Here is a 26207-nt window from a genome sequence, read left to right on the forward strand (position 1 = left end):
TATACATTGAATGGTGCGTATACATGTGTATATATCTTCTATAGACGTGTATATTTAGCGTATACATGTGTATATATTTTATAAATTAGTATATAACTATATATATATATATATATATATATATATATTGTAGTATATTTTATTTTAAAGTAGTACATATATATTGAATGGTGCGTATATATGTGTAATTGTGTATATGTGTATATATTTTTTAAATTCTAATGTAGTATATACTATATATATAGTGTATATATATTGTTTAACGTATTTATAATGTATATAGGTGGGTATATATAATGTATATTGAAAAAAAAATTATATATTTTTACCAGGTTTGACTGGTTTTTTAACTGGGTTTGACCGGATTTAGGTGAGTTTGACCAGGTTGGGTTAAGTGGGCCGAGTTAGGATTGTTTTAAATTTTTTTACTGTTGAGCCTGGCCCACTTAAACCCCAACCCGGCCCACAACCTGGTTAATTCAAACGGGCCGATTCCGAGTTGGTCTGGCTCAGCCCACATGACAGCCTTAACCCAAATACTTGCAGACTTAACATGCCATTTCACAAATAAATGAGTTATAGTAGCAGCATCTATGCATGTGCACAACTTCCATATTTTGCTCGCTTTCTCATTAATTTCAGGTGGACTATAGTAAGACATTTCTGTTAATTAGAAATATATAGCTCACATAGAATAATGAAGATGGACCACTTGTTTTTTACCAGTCCCTTCAAGCTCTGGTATAGGAATATATATGGATACCTCTGCCTAGCTAGCGGCATGAGAGTGGCTTATATATGCAGAATTTTACTTGATACAAATCTGATTGATTAAAACTCAGTAACGTTAATCTAAATTATGTATATTTGTTGAGAAATTTATCGAATTTGTACTTAAGATAAACTTCAAAGTGCATAAACCTCAAATCAGTAACTCATTAACTTTAAATTTTGAATTCGCCTTTGAACATGAAGTGATGCCGGACATATAAAAAATCTCTGAGGACATCCAAAGCAGTAACTAATGACAGTCCCAACTTCAATTGAATTAAGATGCTTTAGTGCTCTTTAAAGAAACGAAGTTTGTGAGAAAGATTCAGTGTAACTAGATCTGGATTCGTGGTTTATATTTCATATAAATGTCGTATTCTTATCCATTAATAAATAGTTTAACTTTAATTTGTGAAAAATAGTTGTTGTGATAATTTCGGAAGGATTATGATGGGAATGCCAATTGTAACGAATTATGATTTTACTAACTCAGGAGTTGTTAATCCATTTTATGTGCTTAAACGAACATTTCTTATTTTGAACCAGCAACAAAAACACAAGATTTTGCTAGTTTTGAAAAATTGTTAAGTGGAAATGTGGAATCACTAGGTAGGCCTTTACCCCTTTCTAGGCAATTTATTTCTTTAAGAACTTCCCTTTATTGTCAAAAGGAAACCTCAACCATCAATAGAGAATTACAGAAATAGCCTCTTGTGTTTAAAGGTTAATGTTAAATATTCTTGACAAATTTTACATGTTCTTTATGTTTCATTAGCAGCATTAATTAAGAAGTGTACATTGGAAGGATAATTTTAGATTAGGACAAAGTTAGAGTTATATATTCCTCTAATTTCTCCTGGTGAAACACGACATTAGTGTAATTTCGTTTAAATGTTTAACGGGAATTCATAAAAGCTGTTTCATAGTGGAACTTTTCCTCTTACTAAAAGATGTACTGTATATCTGTTGATCTTCTCTATGACTATATATACTGTGTGATTGATTAATTGTGTGCTTTTAATCGATTGTTCGTTTCTTATAATAGCTATTATATCTATTTTATTTTATGTGTCACTATTTGATGTTGTATAGCTACATCAACGTTAAAGCATATCTTGGACTTGGAGCGCACTTTCTAAAAATCTTCCTCTTTTTTTTCTTAGATCAGTCAAATACTATACCACATTATATGTGACGAAAAGAGTATTTTTTTTTTTTTTGGGCAGTAATACGATAGTGCACTTGCATGTACCACCAAATACTTCATGAACTCTCTTAGCTTCTCCTCCTCCGTGGGTCAAAAGAAAAAGGACAGTTATGGCAGTTGGTTCATGATGAATGGAACTTGATCACTTACTCAATTGGGCAATATTTTGTACCAATATTGGAAGTTATTTATGTTTGGAAATGAATTTCACTTACAAAAAATATTTACAAGTGAAGACTAATATTTTACCTGAAATTAAATACCCCGCAAAATAGCTTTTAAATATTTCACGAGTACTGAAATTCAGTACTATTTGCACTTATTACCAAACTTTTCAGCATGCAATAATAATATGCTATATAGAAACGTTCCATCCCAACTAATGCATCTTAATCAAACACAAATGGACAATATATTATATATAATAGTATATCAATAAGCACAATAATTACCCTTATAAATTCTAGTAGTTAGATTACAATAGAAAAGCATAATAATAAGCCAAAATACATCAATAAGCATATAGGAAAAGGATCCCAACTAGGTCTCCTTTTGATCCTACTCCCATTTTCCTTGCACTTGCTTGGTCTTACGTACCCATTTTCACTTACTAATTTTCTATCACAATCATCACTTTCATCAATATTTTCATCATGTTCAGTATTATTATTCAACAAAGAAAGCCTAAGCCTCCCGTCAACGCGTTCTGCTTTGAAGTAAGGCTTAGGAGCACTGACAGTCGTGGCTTTCAAGATCAAACGCCCACCTTCGCGGTGAGGCCTCATCATTTGGACACCATTCGTTCGACTAAGGGAGGGCATAGGAGGAGGAAAACTAGTTGTTATCCTGTCACGTTTTTTGCCTAGCTCCTTACATTTGGATCGCGGAGCTAGATGTGAATTATTATTCTCGCTTTCTGATAAGAAAAACGAGTGTTCCTCAATGCTTTCGCTAATGTCACTGCCTGTTTCGCTCCCTAAGCTCTCAGTACACATCTCCAAGCTTTTGATGCTAAGGGTGTTAGAAGAGCGCTTCACCGTAGGGTGAACGTACTCTTCTTTCTCTTCATAATCATCTTTTTTCGGGTTAGAAAGATCTTGTATGAAACTCCAACCACCAATACTGTTATCAACATTGCTGTGCTGCTCAGACAATCCATCATCTCCTGTTTCTGTCTTTTTCAAAGACGTATTAGATTGGGAAAAAATTAATCTAGGAGGACATGATTTGCTTATTAGAAAACAATGTTGGTGAGGTAGTTGTGGCTCCATGCAGGATTGCAAACCCTGATAGAAAGTTGAGGTTGAGCCCATGTTGTTGTTGTTGTCTTTGAACAAATACTATGAAACAGAGGAACAAAACAGAAGATTTTTTTACTAATTATAATTTACGTACGTACGTTTAGAATGAGGATAAAGATTCTTACTCAGTACGATGATAGTGAAAGAATAGAGGATTGGCTCTACTACTTCACTAGTTTAATATTAATAACCAAAAAGAATTGGAATTAAGTAATAGAGGAAGAAGCAAATTAGAGTGATAGAATGGAAGAGAAGTGAAAGGGCTAGGGTTCAATTTATAGAAACAAAAAAGTAGTAACCAACTTGAGAATAGTCAAGTGGTTAAGAATTTTACTTTTGTTTTAGAGTTAAAAGCCCAAAATCTATTCTTTACATGGTATGTATTAGAGTCAGCCACATCCCAAGTCATTGTTCACCAATATTGGGCCCCCATATCATATTGTATACGCTCCAGTTAACAAGATCTGGGCATGTGGGGGAGTGTTTAAGTATCCCACATCGAAAGAGGGATCGGTAATTAGTCTCAATCCTCCCCTCACGAGCTAGCTCACGCTCCAGTTAACAAGGTTTGAGCCTCACGAGCTAACTTTTGAGGTTGAGTTAGGCCCAAGATCCATGATCTTTACAGTGTTTACACTAGACTGAGCGTTTAAGAAAAAGAAAGATTTTTAGAACTTACAATATTAAATAGTATGAAACGATAGTTATATGGTTGTAAAATGTGTTATTACAAAATAAAAAAATTAAATTAAATCATTTTCAAATGTGAAATATATCATTTTATTTGAAATAAATTGTGGTTATGAGTTCCAAATTTTAATTATGATCATGGAATTCCTTTTGGATTGTCTATATTCCTACCTATGGAAAAGCTAAAAAAATAAAAATGTTTGGCTATAGTTGTGAGAGAGGTAGATAGGATGATGGAAAGAGTAGGAACAGACTTGATGCCACCGAATTATTTAGCTTTGGATTTAAGTTATATATGCATGGATAATGTAAAAGAATTTTTACATCATCAAATTTTAATTATTTTTCTATTTCAAGTTACCTGGCACACTTCAATTTTTGAGACAGTAAATCAGATATAAAAGTCTTAAAAAAAATTTACATCTTTTAAAACTATATAAAATTAAATAATGCTTACAAAAATTAGAACGAAAACTATGGGTCATTTTTATATGTTATCTTCATATTTTCTAATTCTATATCTATATCTATAATGTATTAAAAGTGTGAATACCCTTAGAAAAGTGATTTGAACTTTTTGTCCTTCATTAAAAGTTTCCACAATTGATAAAATGGTCATTTTACTATTTTTATAGAATTATTATTTAATTATATTTATTATATTCTAAATAAGTAGTCTTAAAATATATGGTAAGTTTTAAAAATTAAGGAGTATTAAAATATATGATACAACACCATATATGGTAAACACAATCTATGGTATGAATTATTAGAAAATTAAAAATTATTGAATACTAAAATATATGGAAAAAAGGGACGAAAATCTTGAGAAAAAGGGTTCACGTTTTTTAAGATCAAAGTACACCTTAATGACTAAGTAGATTGTTCCTTTTTCCCCATGTAATATCCTTAAATTTTTGGGTAAATATTTTTTAATAATTAATAATATTATTAACTTCTTAAGATTTGATTATTTATTTTAGGTAAGAAAGCATAATATTTAATACTTCTAAATTAATTAAAATTTTATCTTATATAAAAAAAATTGTGCAATCCTATTTAAGCAATATTTTGAATTAAAATTTACAAGAAACTTATTCTACTTCACTTTTTCCTCTTATTTTGATTTTAATTTCAATTATCTTGTTGCATTTATATTTATAATCTTTTGTTCTTGTATGCAATATAGTCAAATTAATTTTAATGTGGGAACTAAATTTTTTTTCTTTTAACTTTTACTTGAATTGATTTTTTTTATCTGAGTTATTAGTATGAATAAGTTGTTTTTTCTTTGTAAAATTATTACCTTGTTCAATTAATATATGAATAAATCTATATAAATCATTATTAATTAATTCTTTGATATTTTTGTAGAGGAGAAGAAGGATTCACGAGGAGCATGAGATTGGGACTTCTTCGATTTGACTTAAAGAATCTCAATTCCAACAGGAACGTATTAAAAATATAATATATGTATATGAAAGAAAGATATGCCATCACGGACATGCGAAAATTAGCTAGTAAGATGCAGTTTCGAATATCTGAAGAAAGCTTCTAGGTTTAGCTAGAAGTGTCAAGTGACGTGTATTAGTTGGTCAGAGCCTTGCTACCAAAATAACAAAGAAATTCAAGGAGAAGAGTTATGAAAGTTATAGTGGTGTCACCTCAGTCCTCAGGCTTGACTTCAGGTTTGATCTTCTTCCTATACAAGTACACTATCCTTTTTTTAATTATTTATTGGTGTTTTATTTTTGTCGCACAACTATTATACTCGAGATTCTATGAGGTATTGCATCTGAAGTTAGAAAGTTGAGTTGTTATGTTTCAGGTTATGTTTTTTGGCAATTTGTGCATCTGCTTTATGACTATTCAAACTTATAAGTTGTTCTTTTGCCTCTTTTTTTTTTTTTTTACTTATCGGTTTAGGATTTTTCGAAAGTCAACGCTTTCTAGCTAAATTATTGAGAAAATGATGGCTTTAGATTGGAGTAGTAACTATTAAATCATTATTGTTGTAAATTTTTTATATGTATTTATGTTTTTTGGTGATTTTGTTTATCACAAGTATAAAAGTGCATTAACAATTATTTTTGAAAAAGAGTCTGCAAATACATAGAAAGGAATTTAAGTTTTTTAAGAGATATTTGGCCATGAAAATATTTTCTTTTTTGGAGTTGAATTTCAAAATAAAATTTTAAAATGTTGATGTTTTTTAGCAACTAATAAATATGATTGGGATCCATGTCAACTCTCATTACCAGGGAAGGAAAAAATCTAAATTGATTGATTGATCAAATAAATTATTGATGGACTAACTAAGTTGATTATTGAGTGACATGAACAAGACTTGATTTAGCATTGTCGCAAATCAACTTTCTTCGTCATTGGAAATTTCACTATTATTATTCCATTTTCTATCGTAGTTTTCTATTTATTTCTTTTATCTTATTTATTTTCATTAGTTGATGAAATTTAGCGCTAATTAAAAACTTTTTACGTTTATCTGTTTATCTCTATAATAGTCTAAATGTGCAAAGGTAAATTAATAATTTCAAAATTTAAGAAGTGAAACATTTCAGCCATAAATCTATTCATGGTAAAGTTTTTATGTGAAATTTACTGAAAAGAACAAGTGGACCAAATATTTAATGTCTAAAAAGAATCTTTTTATGCATAGAGAAATCTTTGAATAAAATTATAATATCTTAACTAAATATTTAAATATAATTATAACTAAACTAGCTAATAATTCATTAAAAAATATTAAACTAAAGTTAACTAATATTAATTAAACACTCAAAAAGGTAGAAGGAATATTTTGAATATAATTATAGCTATTATTTACACGTAGCATGAGCCGATATTTTAAAAAATGAAATAAAAAAAATTATTTATAAGAATAGTCATTTGATTATTTTTCTAATAATTATACACAACTATTTTAAAAAATATTTAGCACTTTAATTTTTTAATAATTTTTTATTTATAATTCCTCCATATCCTAATTAACTACAAAAATCAACTGAAACTTTGTTAGAAATATTAAATTTCAATAACTTTCAGCTAACACTAGCAAAGTTTCAACTGATTGTATTACCCTTTTAGGTTCGTATGACGTTTTATTTTTTTTACTAAAATTTTATCTTATTAATATATATAATTATATGCAAAATACAACTTTCTTACAAAATATTAACAAAATGATATTCACATTTTTTTTTTTTGTAACTTTTAACTTAGTAACTTAAGACCGGTGAATAAAGTATTAACTATAGAAAATCGACGGAGGAAAAAAAAAACAAAGAGTTAAAACACTCAAGTTTTTGTAGATACAAAATTTTAAAGTTATATGTTCTATTGATTTTCTTATCATTTTTTAAAAATAGAAAGAGATAGAAAGAATTATGATTGATAAGAGTAAACATCAATATCTTTATTTAAAACTTTGAAAGTTCAGAAATATTTATTTATTTTTATTTTTTTATACATGCAATTTTCTTTTTTAGCATTGAATACATGTACAACGCACGTATACTAAACTAGTTACAATAAAATTTTCTATGCGGAATTACGATATTAATATTTGTATTATAAGTTTACTTAATGTGAGGGTGTACGAGATGTACGTAGGAAAGGTACAAGCAAAAGTCGAAATAAGATGGTCATTGCTTCTCTTTCGTGCTTTCTCTTTTTCCCTTTCCTTTTTTTTTTTTTAAAAAAAAAAAATTATTGTAGGCAGAAAACATAGATATTGGCTCTTTAGTAGTGGCAGGATTAGGGTGGTTGATATGAGCTATAAGATATAATAATTTTAAGATAAAATATAAAATTATTTTAGTTTATATTTGAATGAAGGTATTAGCTAGTCTCACGATTATTTATCTCACTACTTATATGTTAATGATGGGATAAGCTATTCTATATACTTGATTGAAAAAACTAATTCAAAATTATTTATTCCCGTATAACTTATTTCCAACCAAATGACCCTAAGTATCTGCGGATTTAATCGGTGCTTGACCATGAATATTATTTATAACATTTCGAAATATGTTTTCAATTTATTTCAAATATTTGTTTGGCCATAAATATTTTGAAATACGTTTTCACAATTTATGCATTTTTTAAAAGCACCTCAAGAGGTGTTTTCACTATTTTTGGATTCAGGTTTTGCACTTTTAAATTTATTTTTTTTTCAAAAAAACAATCTAATTTTTTTCGTAAAATAACCCAATTTTCATAAAATTCTAAAAAAAAAAAGATAATTTTATTTTTACTTTTTATATTCTTTTAACTTTCAAAAATATCTCATTTCTAGAATATTATGGTCAAACATAATTCCAACTTTATTTTTAACTTCAAAAATATCAAATAAAGTGAATTTTGTTTTTATTTTTCATGGTCAAATGGATCCTTAGCTGAACTCGGTAATTTTATTTAAATTCATTGACATATTAAAATACGTGCATAACCAAATCATTTTAAAGGTAATTATAGACATATCGCTTCTTTGTAATGCGTAAAACAAATAAAAGAATCATTACATAAACAAAATTGAAGAATCAAGAAAGCATTTTTCTTAAGTATACATTATTTCAATATGTTGTCAAATGTCTTTTAAACCAATCGAGCACATAATAACCTCTTTAACACATGCCCCCCCCCCCCCCCCCCAAAAAAAAAAAAAAGTTAGGAGTTTTAAAATATTTTCTTAAAGGACACACAAACATTAAATTACATAAAAAATAAAAGGTACCATATTACTGAACAAATGGATCATAATTATTCTTCTTTTCATTTTCTCCTTATTCTTCTACTCTTCTTTTCTCTTTAATTGTTTTTTAAAAAAGAATTTTACACATGCTAAACAGCATTTTGTGCCCTGTCTGGGGCACACCACACACACAAACAAAAAACAACATAAACTGCTTTATGTTTATAGAAACGTGCAGCAGCTCGAAGAAAATCAACACTTGTTAAAAAGACTAGTATGATTATGACTAAACTTTAATTATAAAATCACCACATGTCAGAAAACTACTATGATTGTGATTAAGATTATTTTAAAAGCTAGTAGGTTCTTTAGAATTAGGTGCCACAAAAGGATGATCTGATTAATAACACATTATCTGGTTGGCTCATTAATATACAGTACTTAACCTATAAGGAGCAGGCAATTTTCTTTATCTCTCATTCAGTGCTTTGTTTCTTATTTTTCCTTAACCTTTTTGTCCAGTACACTGTACCTAATCTAATCAGTCTTTGGTTCTAGAAATTTATCATCACAAGTGTTTGTATGGTAATGTTTCAAAGGCGAATTCATGATTTAAATCGTAAATAAAATTATACACGCTATTCTTTAATTTTGTGACTAGAGCAAAACTTAATTAGTATTGATATTATTCTTCGAAAGAAAAAAAGAATTCATATCATATATGGACTCCCTCCGTTTTATATTAGTTTAACCTTATTGACTTGGTAGTTGGCATATCCCTTAAAATACTTTTTATTATAGATGCATTTTATTAAACTAACGTTATTAATGATGTTTTGAAAGTCAAAATTTGACCACTATTATTTTATGCAACTATTTTTATACTATATGGCTAGTATTGGGGGAGAAAAATACTAAAACTCTCTTGTTTTGTTAAAATAGACAAGTATAATGAAGCATCTATTTTGATACACATAGGGGCCAAATAAAATAAAACGCGGGAATACAAAAGTTTTAGTGGAAAGCAAATCTGCACTCACTGTGTACATTAATTCATCTAAGTTTGATTTGTGCTTGTGTTTACACTCAAGTGGTACATTACGTGTACTACCATTGCTTTTACAATCTTGACCTCGAACCATATAATAACAAAAGGAAAAAAAAAAAAAAAAAGAAATAGAGAGCAATATGATTATCGTGAGGACCTTGGAACAGGAACGTCACCCTTTATTTGTTAGTACTTGGTATATGTCCATATGATAAAGTGCTGCTTGTTTAGAAGAGGACATTATTACTGTACTTGAAAATGATGTTACTTCAATAACTTGTAGATTTGGAATAGAAATTATATGTCCCTGCCAAAAATAAAGGAAAAGATTTCAAAAGAGAGGGGTGGAGATTAAACTGCAAAAAAACAAGGTAAATCTGGTCATATAATTTCCAATTTATTTGCAATTATTTACCTTATTCACTTGATTATTACCAGCTTGTATATGTAATATTATGACATTAATGATCCTGATTCTTTGTTGTTGGATCTATTGTACTTGAGCTGAGGATCTTTCAGAATTAAATATCTCCACGAGGTAGTGATATGTGGTCTGCATACATTCTACCCTTCCCAAATCTTATCCTACTTGTGTATGAAATTTACAATCCAATATACTTTTCTTGGTTGTAAGATCATTATTAAATAATTATAGAGAGGTTCAAGAAAGAATAAATAAGTGGTACTAAGAAACAAAAAATAACCGGCAAACGTAAAATTACTAGATCACGGTTCTACAACTAAATGACAAGATAATCTGCCTTTTTGATATTTGCTACTGATTCATTTTCTTTAGAGATTTGTCTCATATTAGCCGACCATTGCTTAATATACTTTCCTAAAGCCTCATTATTGTTAAAAAGAATTTGGAATACGAAAAAATATCCTTATATTTATGATTTTAAAAATGAAATGTTATTTCAAAGACCGTAAAAACATGTTACTTAGTAAAGTGTAAGGTAAAATGTGAAGTTTGAAGTTTAGTAAATTCACAAAAAGATATTGAACGTGTCACTCGTTTTTAAATAGACTAAAGAAGAATGAGTGTCACATGAAATTGAACAGTTACAAGGCTCACCATCACATGGAGTGTATGTGTTTTACTATGGACACAGCACATTATGTGAAAGGTCTGGTTACACTGATAACCCTTTACATGATATGGTAGCAATAGACTTGCTTCCCTTTATGCACCTGCTCTGCATTTCATTTCACATATGCAGAGAATTTGAACATAGATTTCAGTCGAATATCGTCTAATTTACTGGACTTGGAGCGTACTGATATACATGACAATATACATCACCAACTCAGCACCTCCATATAGGAGGTAGAGAACTAAAGTTGGAATGTTTCGGCCAAGTCCAGCTAATGGAATTGTAGCCAAACTATGATTTAGTTGTCTGCAGATAAAAGTTACAACCCACAATTAAGAACCTAAGTCGTCATTTCTGTATGATTTAGCTTGTCTGTCATTAATGGAACTCAAGAACCAATTACACCATACGTAGCTTCATTGAATAGGTCCGGTGATATATAGCTTTCTAGCTTGCAAGCATTTCTGAACCACCCCAAAGTTCACATGAAAGATGCAACAGCTTCCTGGGTTTTTCCCGTCTAAGAACTGAAATGTTGATTTAGAGAAGCTTCCAAGAACTTTCCATAACTTTAAGTGACATACATGAAAGCACAAGAAGGAGGTCTGAATCGCACACGTCTACCTGGGTGGCCGCTCTAGTGCTATCCAACCAAATTTCCCTTTCCGGAAATCTTGCAAGATACGAAATGCTGCTTGGTTATTGTCTGCATTAAATAACTGAACAGCGAGCTTCTGAACAAATCTGCAACAAAAACAAACGAAGATCAAAATGGAACTATGGAACAAACCCTACAGGGGAACCCATTATTCCAGTTGCATCCCTTGGGTATAATTTGTCATACGCACATTTTACCGCAGCATCCATCTGCCTCAATCTTGTAGCGGTCACAAAGAGCTTTATTACCTGGTCAGAGTGACTTATGTCAGAAAAATATAATGCTGCATGCATACAAGCAGATTAAAATGAACTACTGTATTTAGGGGCAGCTAGTCTCTAATGCAAATGGATGGTTACATGCGAAAGGCTCAAAGTGCATTCTGAGGTACAATAAAGAACTATCAAAATGAGTAGCTAATCTTCTCATATAAATAAGATCCAGTAATGAATATAGTATCTTCAGCAACGTCTTACCAACAAGAAATCTACCTACAAGAGTGAATAGCATGTGCTAAAATGACTGAAGTCTTGAATATTTCAAGCGGCAGAGCAGTATATCTGAAAGACAGGAAACATACCAACAGTTGGAAGCCTTGAAAGCATCTGTACAAGAATGGCTGCAACATCTAAGGCATCATAAGATCTCTCTCCAATATCATCACAAATGGCAAGCTTTATTGCTGCTGTCTGATCGCTGATCCTCATAGGAATTATGCCAGGTGAATCCAGTAGCTCTAGATCTTTCCCAAAGCGGACCCACCTTTTAAAAAAGTTGCAGTGGAAAATTAAAAGGTAGAAGTCTTTAAAAGCTAATTTAGTCTTTTAAAATTATATTGACAATAGCCTCCTTTCTTGCATAACAATTACATGGATCTAACTATGGTGAAAATCTTCACTCAGTACCACTTGCAAATTAATATTTTCAAATAGATTGCTATATATTAAAATGGTATTCCTATCAATTTCTATGTAATGCTTAATTCTAAAGTGACTGGAAAATCAAAGTGATTCACAAGGAGTCGGAATGAGATGGTGAAATAGACTAATAGAGAAGAAGTTACAACCCTGTCACCCCTTTGTCACTTAAAAGTAAAGAAGAGATACGTGCTTTGGAATCAAAATTTTGTGGGATTTTTCATGGAATCAAATAGTGAATGAACTTGCCAAAAAAAAAAAAAAAAAAAGAGTAAGGAGCTATGCACATACTTCAGCTCTCTGGTAACACCTGGTCTTGGGGCTGCAGGACACATCCGACGTTTCAGCAAACGGTTAACCAGAGATGACTTACCAACATTTGGATACCCGACTACACCAGCTCGAACCTATCAAACATATAAAATTTCTCACTCAGAAAAAACTAACACGGGAGAAGCAGACATGAAGTCCACTATGCTAACTAGGGGTTTGTTCCATAATTTTGTCATTTCATCAACTAGTGAACCAAACAAGAATTTGCTATCCTGTTACATAATCTCCACATATTGTCCATCAGTACATGGGTATAAGATTATGGCAGCAGAAAATTCTCTTATCCCCTGGTGTACATTCAAACCCAAATTATTAGACGGTGAAACTATGAAGTTCGTCAATGAACCCCTTGCATTTCTTTTATATCACAGTAGATGCTTCCAATTTTCTTCATGTAAATGTGAAGATGACATATTAAATACAATATCACAATTAGAGTGCTACCATTAGTCATGATCCAACTGACTTTGGTGGTTGGACTGAAAGAAATTATTGGTACTTGAAAACTGAAATGTGCTCACACAGATCTACAGTTTAATCTGACAGTCTATATGTAAATGATGAAGACATATCAATACAAAAATAAGAATTAGACTGGAAACATCTGTGACAAACCAACTGAATTTGAAGGATTGAAAGTAAGAACTCATTTAATAAGTTCTATTTTTCTTGACAACTGCAATTAGCTTATGATAGATCTACAGTCTAAAGGCATGGATGATATGACCAATTATCAATCTTAATAGACTCACTGGACGAGGAAGTAGTCCTTTTGCTTTACGTTTTACGTTCACAGTACCCGCCAATGCTTTCGCCAACCTTCCAAGCTTTAGTGCTCCCTGAAATTTGTCCAATAAATGAATCAAAAAAGTATAAAATGACTGTTTGTTAGAGCAGAAACAAGTAAATGTTATTTCAATCACCATTCCAAGCTGGCCATTGGAGAAAACAACTTTAATCCCTTGATTAGCATAATAAGATGCCCAAGCATTCCGATCAGCAGTTGATATCATATCCTCTCGATTTAAAACCAAAATCCTCTTTCTGTTGCCAAGCCATGAGTCCATCTGCTCATCGAAATCGAATTACAAACCAAACAAGTAGATGAAAGTGGAAAGGAGAGGATAAGAAACCCACATGCAATAAGAGTCTGTTGCTGTTATTAAATACCCTTGCTTATGGATTAACATAATCTAAAATGCATAAAACAATGTTCATGCCACAAGTTTAATAATGGCTTGATATACTAAATGGGAATCGAGAACAGGAATTATGGACACTCTATCCTGGTTCAAAAGAGATTCTTGTGTAACTAATTCACAGCACACTGCATCATTTGAAAAATTTTGCTACATCTCATTTTGCTCATGTTTGACTTTGCCAAAGGGGCACAGGGTCAAAAGTGATACCTATAAATAATCTAGTCTTTGTAGCTGCAAACAATCAAAGTGATCGAAAGTTTTGTTAAGTATGTTATTAATTTCCAAAGTTCAAAACATAATCACTGAAGTGTTTAAACTGCAATTCAATAGGCATATTTCTGAGCCAGACTAGGAAAACTCTGAGATGGAGTATCAGTTTATACTAAACACAAGCACAATGTAGAAAGAAAAGGCCAAGAGGGAAAACAGTTGGACAGTGCTATAGAGGCAATCAAAAATACCTAGTGATCCCATTTCTAATCAGAAATTATCAAGCATAATACATATCATATCTCAAATGTAGAAATGCACTCCAAAGCACTTTCACCAATTTGATTAGAATATACTGATCGAGTTCTCAAACCGTTTGCAACACTCAAATTTTACATAACAAGTCTTAAGTGGTGAAGGTTGTTTAGGATGCCACGGTGATTACCTAGCTGTTGGGAAAGTAGGCTAGGTTACTAGCACATCACTCAATAACCTAGAGAAAATGTAAAGTTAACTCAAAACATTCAACAATCTAGCCAAAAACAAACAGGACAAGCATCAACAAATAAATTTCTAACCTGTGGATGACTTGTCGACATCGGAATTCTTGCATCTCGCACCTCTATGACAACATCCATTAGTTTCAACTGTTCCTTGAGCTCTTTCTCAGTTTTCGCGATATGACCGGGATACCACTATGTAAGAAATAGATGTATGGTGCTAAGTTAGAAGGTGAAACATTCAACAGGGAAACACATGAAAATTTTGAAACCATTCACAAAGGCAAGGTCAAGTCCTCACCTTGAGCGTACCTGAACTGGTCGTAAAGTTTTTGTCCAACGATAAAGTTCGGTTTCTAGATCATTCCAGTCATATTCTTCTTGAATGCCTTCACAAGCATTAAAAAGTTTTGAATTCTCATTACCAGACCCTCCAGCACCTTTCCAACCAACAGCCTGAAAAGTTGATTCACAATAACGTTACTTCGTGTAACGGATAGTTAAAGAAACCCTGCTATGAGAGTTTCCAGAAGTTCCGTGTAATCGATTAAATAAAGTTAGGACAAAAATTCAATAAGAGCAATGCTGCTTCTTCCTCTCAGGAACAGTCCTAGCCCCCTAGTCTCACTTTTTTGGCAACAATTAGGGAATTGAGAAGTTTTTCCTTTTAACTATACTATGTCACTCATCTTAAATATTTTTTATTACACAAAGTTATCATTTATGTGCTTCTTATGTACTCCCACCATTCACTTTTACTTGTCACGTTTTGCTTTAGGAGAGTCAATTTGACTAATCTTTGGAGCTAAACTGAATTAGATTAATTAAATATTTAAAATAAAATTTAAATGTTCGAGAACTATATATAAAATACTTTAAGTTGCAATGCTTCTAATATTAATATGAGGAAAAAATATACCTTAAAATGTTGGACAAAGTTCAGGCAGTTTCACTCCTGAGAAACGCGAAACTATGGCAAGTAAAAGTGATCAAAGAGGGTACTTCCTATATTACAAAAAATAAAATTAAGGTAATTATGTTCTAATTCAATTAGATTACTTCAAAAAGTTGGGATTTTTAGTACTTTTATGTAGTTGCTAACTAAAATTGAAATCTAAAAAATTGACGTTCCAATTCGCACAGAAAATTAGATTTCTTAGGCGAACTCCCTTGTTCCTTTTTGGCAGGATGGAGAATTATGTAACTTTTGGCTAATTTAACACCTTAAATACAGAGATTAGTGGAGTGAAATTTCTTGAGTAACTATAAGCAGATATTGCAGCACCTGGGAGACCTATAAAATAAGTACTCCCTCCGTGCCAATTAATGTGTTTATCTTTGTGACTAAGAGTACTTTACGAGTAGCTTTCAATTACAAATTTTGTTTCAAAAAACTTAAAAATTTCATGCGCGAATTTATAGCCAAAATTAAATTGTTTGACTCTCTAAATTGGAACTATAACAAGTAAATTGGGACAAAAAGAGTAATTCCGGTGCTTCAAAGCAAAATGTAACAGGGTAAATATTTCAGAGTTTACCTGAATTGTGGAAGAGAGAGGAGGAGGATTGGCGGAGGAGATAGCCGCCGGAGGTTGACTGTTCCGGCAATTAATAGACCGGCCGCCGGTTAGTGTAAGGCCGACGCCGTTCAGCAACAAACCAGGGAGCTGCGTAGCCATCGGTTGCACTTAATCGCTTAAGATTTAACACTGCAAGGGGCATTTCAACATATACTTCTTGCTTGCGAAGGATATTTTTGGGTCTACTTTTAAAAAAGCTTGTTAATAAATAATGAATTTATATTTTTTAGAATAATTTAAGTATTGAATAAAATAATTAACTTTATAACCTTAATTGAAAACTGTCTTTTTTCTTTTTGTCCTAGAAAAAAAATATCAACCAAACACTTAGATTGTTACTAAACTTTGTTTTGGAAGAGTTGAAACAAACGTTTAAAATCTTTTTTGTTTTCAGAAGCCTATCTTTTTTTCGTTTTCAGAAGCCTTAAGTTAGTGTTGTTCTTCCTGATTTTAAAATTTACTTCCTTGATTCCTAAATAAGTGATTTGTAGATACAGTAGCCGTCATAACAATTATTTTTCAAGCAGCAATATGTAGCAAGGAGCCCTATATATGAAGGAAAATTTCATCAAATACCCCAAAGACATAATATTGTCCATTAACTGTAGTAGTAACTCTTTTCAGTACTATTTTTCGGACAAAGTTATCAAGGATTTTCTACATGTTCTAAATTGATTTTAAATAAATACCTGTGCAGGTAAGAGTATTTAAGTATGAAAGTTACATGCATTGTCAATGGAATGGGGCATCTATGAGATTCCAATAATATTGTGAACCGTTGAGATGTATGTATGTCATAAATCAGGTAATGCTACTTTGTAGCTTGATGTGGAAGAGGATTTAACAGCATGGTTGGTGTTGCAACTGAACTTTATAAGCTACGTTAAACGTCACAACAAATCCAGAATTGCACTAGTGAGGGACTACATATAACTCTTGCAATTAGAGAATAGTGCAATAATACCCACTTCCTGTACATTTTACATTATGTTTTACATTTAACCAAAGAATAAAAATGGACCTAAAATCTACATCAGAGGTCAGCTTGAATTGGCCTGGTCAGCGCCCTTACAAAGTAGGCACGTGTCTCGGGTAATATACGTCGAATCAAATGTGAACACCTACATGTAACAAGATTAGAGTGTTAATACACAATTACACATACAATTTTGTCTGCAGGCATATTTGTTTAGGATGTCTTTTTTGATGAAGTAAAAGGATAGGACTCTGGACATACCATGGCATGACACTTAATTTGTCGAACTTCTCCAAAATGAAGAGAATGCAAGCATTTCTTAGTGACACTGCATTGAAAGCCTCCGATAACTCAAACATCATAGAGACATTTTCCACTGAGATATCCTAGAAAAGATGAAAAATTATCAGGAGAAACCCGACATAAATCCCCCTCAAAGACAGAAAGGTCCCCCAGCACTCACCTGTGCAATTGCATACTCGCACAAACGTTTAAGTCCCTCTAGAAGATACTGATCAGCAGCCCTTAGAAGATCCTGTGCAACATCCATATTAACATCAACAGATCCCGTGTATATGTACCTGCAAACAAGAAACATTCCTGTCTTGAATATTGCTAGATTGATTTGTATAACCTAAATCCCAGTTGTTACAGGTTAAACAGCATTGCACCTCATCATCAACTCAAAAACATTCCATGGAATGTTGGGAATCACTATATCTTTGGCGTCTCTCTCCTGCAATAAACAGATAACAGATCATCAGAGTTTCGCACTCCACCTTTGTGCATTCAGCCAAGTCCACATGACACATAGGCTTGCAACATTTCAAATAAAGATGTTTGCCTTTTAGAAATTTTGCAAGACCATTTAATAGTCAGGTTTAAAGTTGTCAAAAGGGAAAGGTAATCAGTAGAAGAAAACTTGGGGGCAAAAACAACTTTCCTCTCATGTTGCTAATGATCGATTTTGAAACCAATAAACCTAAAATAAAAGTAAAAAATCTTTATGCCCACAATTCTACTTACCCTGTAGCCACCATCAAACATTGCTCGAAATGCATCAGAAGAAGCAAGTAAACAAATTCTGTGGGCATAAAACCGTTTTCCTGGTGAAGGATCAAAAAACCATCAAGATACAGCATGATACAAAGAAGATAACAATAATTGAATCACAAACTGCTGCTACCTTCAACTAAAAATGTCACATCAGATAGTGTAGAATTATTTACATACTGCTCACCCAGATATACCTGCATTAAAGAAATGCAGAAGGAAAAAATGATAAAAAGAGATACCATATAGGATCAAATAAATAGTCTTAATTACTGCACCACGAATGGTTATAAACACCCAACTGAGACAGCAAAGACAGAAAGCAGACATACAAACTAACAAACATGAAAAGCTCAAACCACATTATTAATTGGTGAATAAAGTGAACATCAAGTAAACTGTGAGGAAAACAGACTCTAGAATCTGTCAACATGCAAACCCTTCTCAAACACTCACCAAAGCGATGACAAGTTACTCCCAAATTCTACATCCTTAAAATGTAGGGCTAAGCCAAAACCCTCATATTGCCTAATTGATTCTCAGAATACACCAATCATGCAAAAAATTAAGATCACAAAGGATCCGACCTCTAGATCCACACCCATATCGGACACCACACAAGTCCGAGCAACTTAGACAAATACCATCCAAGAACCAAAAAAATAAGAATAAAATAAAAAATATAGCATACTCTAAATAGATGCTCTCTCATAATAAACGTGGTATAAACAGCAGCATATAACGCTAGAAGGGTCAGAACGTGAGAAGCAAACTGAAACAAGATCAACATGTAAATTTGACAAAGAAAATTCAGAAGATGGGAAGAAACTGCAAGACCAGAGTTTTTATGCAGTAGTTCACTGATGAACCTTCACGACTCATGAGTGCTCAAAAAAAGAGGCATCAAATGGTTGGTAAAGTAGAAAATGTATTAAATTGCATGACAGCTACATTATAAGTTTCAAGTCTTGAAAAAAACACAAGCAAAGAGTGGTTTGACATATAAACTATAAAATAAATGGTAAAAGCTTCACAAATCATCACAAACAATAATAATTTGAACATCAGTCAGTTTAGGGAACATCTTCAAAATGCTTGATGATAATATGAACATAACTTAGTGTGGAACTCAATGTGAGAAGCACCAAGTGTAACAGTATAAATTAAATAAAACCCTATAAATGACTAAAAGACTAATATTACACTATTACTCACACTAGACATATGAAGTAAAAAATTGAACAAAACCTTTGACAAATCTAGAGTGAAACTTAGAAGTAAACCTGAGGTGTCGGAGATGGAGGAGCTGCATCAACGGGTGAAAGTGAGCTGGTTTTGTTAGCCAACTGACATAAAGCTACAGAACCATCTCTTTGGTGCTTCATGTTTGTTGATTCTAGAAGCTCTAAAAGCAATTCCAATCCTACAATAACATAGTACACATGGTGGACAAATTGCCACAGCCTAACCAACACAGCTAGGAAAATCATTCTGAGTATGGTTACAGAAAACACACCACCATTATCAATAAATATTGTCTTTTGGTCATCTGGAGAACAAAGATGGGCAAGCACCAGAGCAACTCGCCTTTGAATAATCTTTTCCCTAACGCGCATCAAATACAACAAATGGCCTAATACCTGCAAATAAGGGCGGAAACGTTTGAGATATAACCATCAGTAACCTAGACGACTTGACAAAGAAATTTGCCATATTGAAGGGACAAGAAGAAACTGGGTAATGGGGGGATACACCATATTTCATAGCTGGGGAAAAAATAACTTGGCATTCGTTAGCAAAAGAAATACATTCATTGAGTTTTCATATTAAAAAATTGGATCATGTGCTTCACTGCCAACAAAAAAGTATTCATCGATAAATTCCTTGCAACAAATAGAAACTCACTCGTCCATGAATCTTCTCTTCTAATCTTTTCAATGTCTTCGCTACACAATCTCTAGTTGGCTGAAAAATGAGTGAACAATATCAAGGCTCGTGGCGATGAATTTAAAATAATAAAAAAATCACCATAATTCTATGAAATTGGGTGTCCTCTAAAAATACTTGGCTTAAATTAATGATTACAGGAAGAAAAAGGAATCATACTTGGAAAATAAATTCTCCATCCTGAAGCACTTGAACACCTCCAACCTTAACTAGTTCTGTGACATTATCCTGTAGCAGCAAGTTGCACCAAGTCAAATGAGATCGAACACGTGACAAATTTAAATGCCATGTAAAAGCATGATTGGTTAAAATAACATTATTGTGATTGGATAAGATGCAACACCTCGTTATCAGCAAGCCCATAAAGAGCAAATGCAGCATTATGTTGCATCGATCCATTTTTTGAATCAAGAAGCTTCAGTAATGGAACTATTCCACCACAATGACCAATACCAGCCTGATTGTGTGTGTCCTGAACATCATGGAAACAATAAATCTAATCAACTAGAATGCAAGTGGAGAATTCTCAAATCATATGGACTTCTAAGTTGTTAGATAGAGCATGCTTCTATTTACTTAATTATGCCTTCAACATGCCCCTTTACGTGCGAGGGTGATTCTTTTTTTCACGAGGCAAGAAGTTGGAAATACTTTTTTCCCAATAATGGGTGGTGATGAGACTCAAACAAGGTCCTGCTCTAATAACGTGAAGTGTATTTCTATTTCATCTAAAAGTTTAAGTTGATAGATAGAGCCCACTTCTACTTAATTCTATATTCAACATTAGAAAAAAATTATATCTTCAACATGTGGATTATTGAGCATTGGAATGATATGAGCTCGTATAGAAAAAAAATCATACAGCAAAGCCTGAATAGTTTTGGACTGAGTTGTAGCTAAAAGAAAGAAAGAAGAGAAAAACACAATGTCCTAACACTTTCCAGACGTACTGTACTATGATTCTAAGTTACTCGGGACTCTTCACTTTCGGTGCCGTACCCGTGTCGACACGACATGGGTGTGGGTGTGGGTGTGGGATCTGTACCTGATCTGGTCAACCGATTTTGGGTACTTTGACCAAAATCGACTGGAAAAGTCTGGACAGATTTAAGAAATTTTGTAATCAAAACAAAAGCTAAGGTGAAACTGAAGAAAATGGAATACCTTGTATATAGAAATTTCTATGTAATTGGTTTTCTTTTTATCTCCTTCCAAGATTTTCTTCTTCAACAATATTTTCTCCTCAAGTTTTTCATATGACATCTCATAATTTATGTTTTATAACTCTGTTTTAGGTATTTAAATTATTTTTTGCCGAATCCCCGCACCCGTATCCATCTCTAGATCCATATCCCTGAATCTTTAATTTGAGACTGTGAAGGATCCGACCTCTAGATCCGTACCCGTATCGGACACCCGCACCCGAGCTTTGGCCCTTCACACATTATGATGATATAATCACAAAGTTAGCATTATCATTTCAGAAAATTAGGATAAAATGTAACTGCCCAACAGAAAAGATGCAAATGCCAGACAATAATCTCACGTTATCCAACAATTTACATTACTTTTGGAGTCCTATCCATGTGTATATGGAGTCCTATCCATGTGTATATAATATTTCAAGACAGAGAAGTAAAACGCACTCGAACAGCAAGACAACAATTTTTATTTTTTGACAAGTAACAACAAGAGAGTGAATTTAACTGTTAATTGTCCATATATGTATATGATGAAAGGAAAACAAGTCAGTCTTAATCAAAACCACTCATGGAAACTGCACAATGGCGCAATGGAACCACAAGCATAATCCCTCGTTTTATCATTTGTTACTCCTGAGTAACATGTTATGTTTAAGAAGTGGGCGAGCCAATATATAAGATTAGTGTGCATTTTTAATACATGAAAACAAACCAAAAACAAGTAATCAAGCGCCAGTCCAAGAATTACCATCCAAATACAAGTCAATCAATCAACTGAAGCTCAATCCTAAAGGGATCAGCCATATAAATCTTCTGTAATCATTCTGCCCCATAAAGGGACAAGACATGCCAATTCATCATCTGACATATAAGTAAACGAGAAAAAAAGTTTTCGATTCTAAGCTCGCATAACAATAAGAAAAACATGTCCAATTGGAACCACCACTACAAAAATATTCTTTGGTATATAAGGTTTGATTGGAAAAATGGGCAAGACCATGACAAAGATGCCGCAGCCCGCAAGCACGTGTCATACTTGAAAACAACCTCAATAATCATGAAAGGCGAGTCCATGATCATCAAATATCAAGATAAGTAATGCCAGAAAATAAATCTGAATAGTAAGCATGCAGAGTAAACAGAGAATAATGGCCCAGGGGACAACTACATACAGAACGGAAGAATTACTTGATAACCACAAGAAAACAAAGTACCCTAAAGAAGTTCTGTAAGGATTTCAACTCACCCCTGCCAACCTTCCAAGGGCAAAGGCTGACATTTCCCTAAGTTGAGCATCCGGAGATTGGAGCATCTCAATCAATGGCGGTACAGCACCTCTTTGCACAATGTGAATCTGCAAAACCATCAAAAAAATAAAAGAATAAATCAGATAATGTTGCTATTAATGCCAGTAATTCAAGACTTTTGCTACTCTTTATGACATTAATAAAGTAAAGTAGTTTCATCAACCTTACAGTCTGAGTCGGCCGCTGCAAACTGTCCAAGCAATAAAGCTGCCTCCCTTTGGCTTTCCAAACAGGAGGAACTATCATATAAAAAGGCTAAAGTCAGAAGCCATCAGGAGGAAAAGAACAAACTAAATAGTAGCATGTCTATGTCCATTAGATGGAACTCTGTAAATGATAAGCAGCTATAGAACAAAAGTCGCACATGACCGGCCACTCAAAAATATAAGATCCAACAATACCTGAGTAACCCAATGACAGGTTGTAAAGCTCCAGCAAGAAGAACATCCTTTTTGATATTTGGTGATGAGTGCACCAAATTTCCAATGACTCCAACCTGCCATCTCACAATTTTATTATGTCTTGACTTTATACCTAATTAAATATATGAACAAAAAAGAGCTAGTATTATGAACTTGCAAAATGATGCCTAACCGCTTCATAGTGTATTGCAGTATCTTCAGACCGGAGCATAAGAATAAGAGTTGGGAGTGCATTGCATTCAACAATCTGAAATCAATTCAGAGAAATTATCCTCATAAAACAGATAATACAAGAAGTTCAGAGATAATTTTAGAAATCAGAATAAAACCACTAAACCTGATTTTTGTTCTCATCATTTTTAAATGCCAAAGTTCGCAACGCTCCTGCAGCTGCTCTTTGCACCTTTGCATCAGCGAACCCAAGCAATTCAACAAGAGGAGGAATACCACCCTCAATCCTTCACATACAAAATAGAGAGGAAGTGTGAAAATAAGTCCTCTTTTGTTTTGTTGTGATGACCAAAATTTCAGGGAACAAATAAACTAACCTAACTCGAGTTTTGATGCTACTATTTTCATGGGCAAGATTAGTGATTGCATCAGCTGCTCTACGTATAACACCACTGACAGCACGAGAGCTTTGTAGAGTCCTATGCCTTTTCAGCAGATCCACAAGATGAGGTAGAGCTCCAGCGTCAACAATGAGTTGCTGGTGCTCCGGCTGTCAAACACAGAAACAGTTGAAAACACCTCTATCTGAATTAGAAACCAACGAAAGGCCCTACAGAATATACTAGAATTCCAAATTCCTTTGAGAGACAATGAATTGATAGGAAACACTAGTATCCAACATTTTGGCAACGACCATTATTAATGAAATTATTCATCAAGAGACTGCACGAATAAACCAAATGGCAAATGCAATAAACAGGTAAAAATTGAAATTAAAGTACCAATTAAGCAAGCCCATGTACTCAATAACAAAACACAACTCCTACTGTATAAGCAACCTCTTGTGTATGCTCATTTGTGAATAGTATGGAGTAAATCAAAGAATCATCTACCCTAATAGCGAAAATTGCCTTCTTATATTTGCTAAAAGAACAAATATAAATTTAATACTAACTTTTATGGCAAGAAGCCCAAGCGTAAAAGCACTTCCTTTCTCGACCTCATGCTCATACGGCATCTCTCCACCATCTCCTTCACTCCCAAGGGACGGCGCTTGAAGATGCTTCACCAAAGCTGGAACAGCACCACAATCTACAACCACGTTCACAATTTCCTCTGCAGCACAAAAAAAAATCCTCAATTATCGAAAACCAACTTCCAGTCCCCACACTTATTCAAATAAACCAATTCACCTTTTTGCATGTACACTTCCGCACTCTATAACAACTTTCACTAACATTCCTAATAGATTTTTTTCTTCTAATACAGTACCTATCGTGCTGTTTTTGGATATACAATTTTGAATTATCCAGTACAGCATAACTTCGGAAATTAGCATAACAAATTAGGCGGAAGAAGTAACAACCTTGACAAACATTCGTAATAAACTTTTTCTTTCCAGCAGTACTTATCGCGCTGTTTTCGGATAGCTAATTTTTTGAATTAATCCAGTACAGTTTAACTCCGGAAATTAGTCGAATTAACTTTCGATAAGCAAAAAAGCTGTATGTGAAAATTTCTGATCCACTAGAAATGAAACATGAAAAGGGAGATTTTGAGTTACCGTTTTTAGCCAACTCGGAGAGAAAATGAATAGCGCGTTTGGCGGAGGAACGATCTGATTCGGTTGAAGAGAAAGTAGATTCGAGAATCTCCACTTGTGTACGAACTTCAGGAGCGAGATCTCGGTGGCTATCATCATTATCATGAGAAGAAGAAGAAGAAGAAGATGGAGAAGACATTTTGCGATCGTCATCGAAATCCTGTTCGAGTTTTCTCTTCAAGTTTCTCTTCCCGGAACTCGAAGATTGTTTGCTGCTTCGTTTTGCTTGGTTCTCCATGGGAAGAGAGTGAATGGAGCTAGAGGGAGCGAGCGTGTGACACAGGGTAATGAGTGTGTGTAGTGTGTGTATGGGGTAGTTTAGGGATATATAAATGTTGCTTTTTGTCCTCTCTTCTGCTTTTTTACTTTTGAGTTGAAAAAAAATGTGACGGCGTTTTGATTTTTATATGCTTACGTAGAGGGAAAACGGCGTTTTAGGAACAAAAAGTTTGAACAGATTTTTGTGTCTCCCGCCATAATTTCCGTTGCTACAGTTAGAGTCTTTTGTGCACACGGCCCAAAAGTCTTTTGGGCTGGTCAAGTTGTGGGTTTTGGACCTTTGACAATTCTTTTGGTTTATTTATGCAAATGTCCCTTTTTTTAGTAACTATTTAAATGTATAAATCACATAAATACCAACTCTTTTGGAAGTCTTCCATTTTTTAAATTATTTTACTCTCTCTTTTTATTAATATACATAACATAGACGACATATACATAACATTATGTATATATGTTGGGATTTTTGTAATATGTTTAGGGAGTTGGGATTTTTTGTAATATTGGAAACATAAGTTGTGTATTTGTATAATTTTTAGTATTTAAATCGAGTCTTAATTTTAAGAAGGCTTAGTAGTACATGAGTAGCCTCTTATTGGCAGGATATTCAATTTAGACGATTGAATTAAGTCAAATTTCAATTGAACATCTCAATTCTTAATAAAGTATTTTAATTAAACACTTTTGGTTCAAGAATTGAAAAGAAGAATTACCTGTATTTTCATTCATCTATTATTAGATAGTTAACCATATAAAATATGTTGATTGCTTTTAATTATTCTACTTATTAATTTCAAGTAGAAAATCGTTGGGGTTTCATGGCTTATTGAGGTGAATGACTTTAACTAATAAAAATGACTATTACATGTAGTTGACAAATGAGAATAGATATAATAGTTACCTAATAGTTATTTAAGTATATTGTATAACTTTGGCTATACAAGTTTCAAAAGTTGCATGCCATGTCAACTGTTGAATCACACCGTTGAATTGTAAAACAATGAATGTTGGGTAATGTT

The 26207-nt window shown here is 32.9% G+C and overlaps 3 protein-coding genes across 4 annotated transcripts; all 3 read right to left on the minus strand.

Annotated features, from left to right (window-relative positions):
- Window positions 1-2432: 2432 nt before the first annotated feature.
- LOC107875258 (protein FANTASTIC FOUR 2) lies at window positions 2433-3505 on the minus strand. Its single transcript, XM_016721893.2, has one exon. It carries the CDS (start codon window positions 3289-3291, stop codon window positions 2449-2451), a length of 843 nt encoding a protein of 280 aa, XP_016577379.2. The 5' UTR covers window positions 3292-3505; the 3' UTR covers window positions 2433-2448.
- A 7311-nt stretch (window positions 3506-10816) lies between these two features.
- On the minus strand, window positions 10817-16623 carry LOC107875259 (DAR GTPase 3, chloroplastic). Of its 2 annotated transcripts, XM_016721894.2 has the most exons (10): window positions 16187-16429; window positions 14961-15104; window positions 14727-14843; window positions 13660-13803; window positions 13489-13575; window positions 12695-12810; window positions 12067-12248; window positions 11677-11734; window positions 11453-11572; window positions 10817-11355 (listed from the first exon to the last, which is right to left on the minus strand). In XM_016721894.2, the coding sequence occupies exons 1-10, from the start codon at window positions 16325-16327 to the stop codon at window positions 11349-11351; spliced, it is 1116 nt and encodes a 371-aa protein (XP_016577380.1). In that variant the 5' UTR covers window positions 16328-16429; the 3' UTR covers window positions 10817-11348. The 2 variants fall into 2 exon arrangements, with proteins under 2 accessions (XP_016577380.1, XP_016577381.1); XM_016721895.2 differs by having other exon boundaries at window positions 10817-11572; window positions 16187-16623.
- A 457-nt stretch (window positions 16624-17080) lies between these two features.
- LOC107875260 (ARM REPEAT PROTEIN INTERACTING WITH ABF2) lies at window positions 17081-25279 on the minus strand. The gene is made up of 19 exons (XM_016721896.2): window positions 24871-25279; window positions 24262-24422; window positions 23684-23856; window positions 23473-23593; window positions 23308-23382; window positions 23115-23209; window positions 22877-22952; window positions 22653-22760; window positions 20548-20676; window positions 20364-20432; window positions 20163-20222; window positions 19774-19897; window positions 19541-19680; window positions 18391-18454; window positions 18231-18310; window positions 17876-17940; window positions 17668-17785; window positions 17466-17590; window positions 17081-17349 (listed from the first exon to the last, which is right to left on the minus strand). Exons 1-19 carry the CDS (start codon window positions 25145-25147, stop codon window positions 17262-17264), a joined length of 2148 nt encoding a protein of 715 aa, XP_016577382.1. The 5' UTR covers window positions 25148-25279; the 3' UTR covers window positions 17081-17261.
- Between the last annotated feature and the right edge of the window lie 928 nt (window positions 25280-26207).

Source organism: Capsicum annuum, chromosome 6, assembly GCF_002878395.1.
Source record: "Capsicum annuum cultivar UCD-10X-F1 chromosome 6, UCD10Xv1.1, whole genome shotgun sequence".
Lineage (NCBI taxonomy): Eukaryota > Viridiplantae > Streptophyta > Magnoliopsida > Solanales > Solanaceae > Capsicum > Capsicum annuum.

Excerpts from the sequence above, each read along its gene's own strand:
- LOC107875259 (XM_016721894.2), bottom strand. The coding sequence starts at position 16,327 with ATGGCTACGCAGCTCCCTGGTTTGTTGCTGAACGGCGTCGGCCTTACA. Across the intron at positions 12,249-12,694 it reads GGTGTTACCAGAGAGCTGAA|GTGGGTCCGCTTTGGGAAAG; the intron begins GTATGTGCATAG and ends CTTTTTTAAAAG. Across the intron at positions 11,573-11,676 it reads GATGGATGCTGCGGTAAAAT|ATTTGTTCAGAAGCTCGCTG; the intron begins GTGCGTATGACA and ends TTTTTGTTGCAG.
- LOC107875258 (XM_016721893.2), bottom strand. The coding sequence starts at position 3,291 with ATGGGCTCAACCTCAACTTTCTATCAGGGTTTGCAATCCTGCATGGAG.
- LOC107875260 (XM_016721896.2), bottom strand. The coding sequence starts at position 25,147 with ATGGAGAACCAAGCAAAACGAAGCAGCAAACAATCTTCGAGTTCCGGG. Across the intron at positions 22,953-23,114 it reads CCTGTCATTGGGTTACTCAG|TTCCTCCTGTTTGGAAAGCC; the intron begins GTATTGTTGGAT and ends TTTATATGATAG. Across the intron at positions 20,677-22,652 it reads CCCTTGGAAGGTTGGCAGGG|GACACACACAATCAGGCTGG; the intron begins GTGAGTTGAAAT and ends CATGATGTTCAG.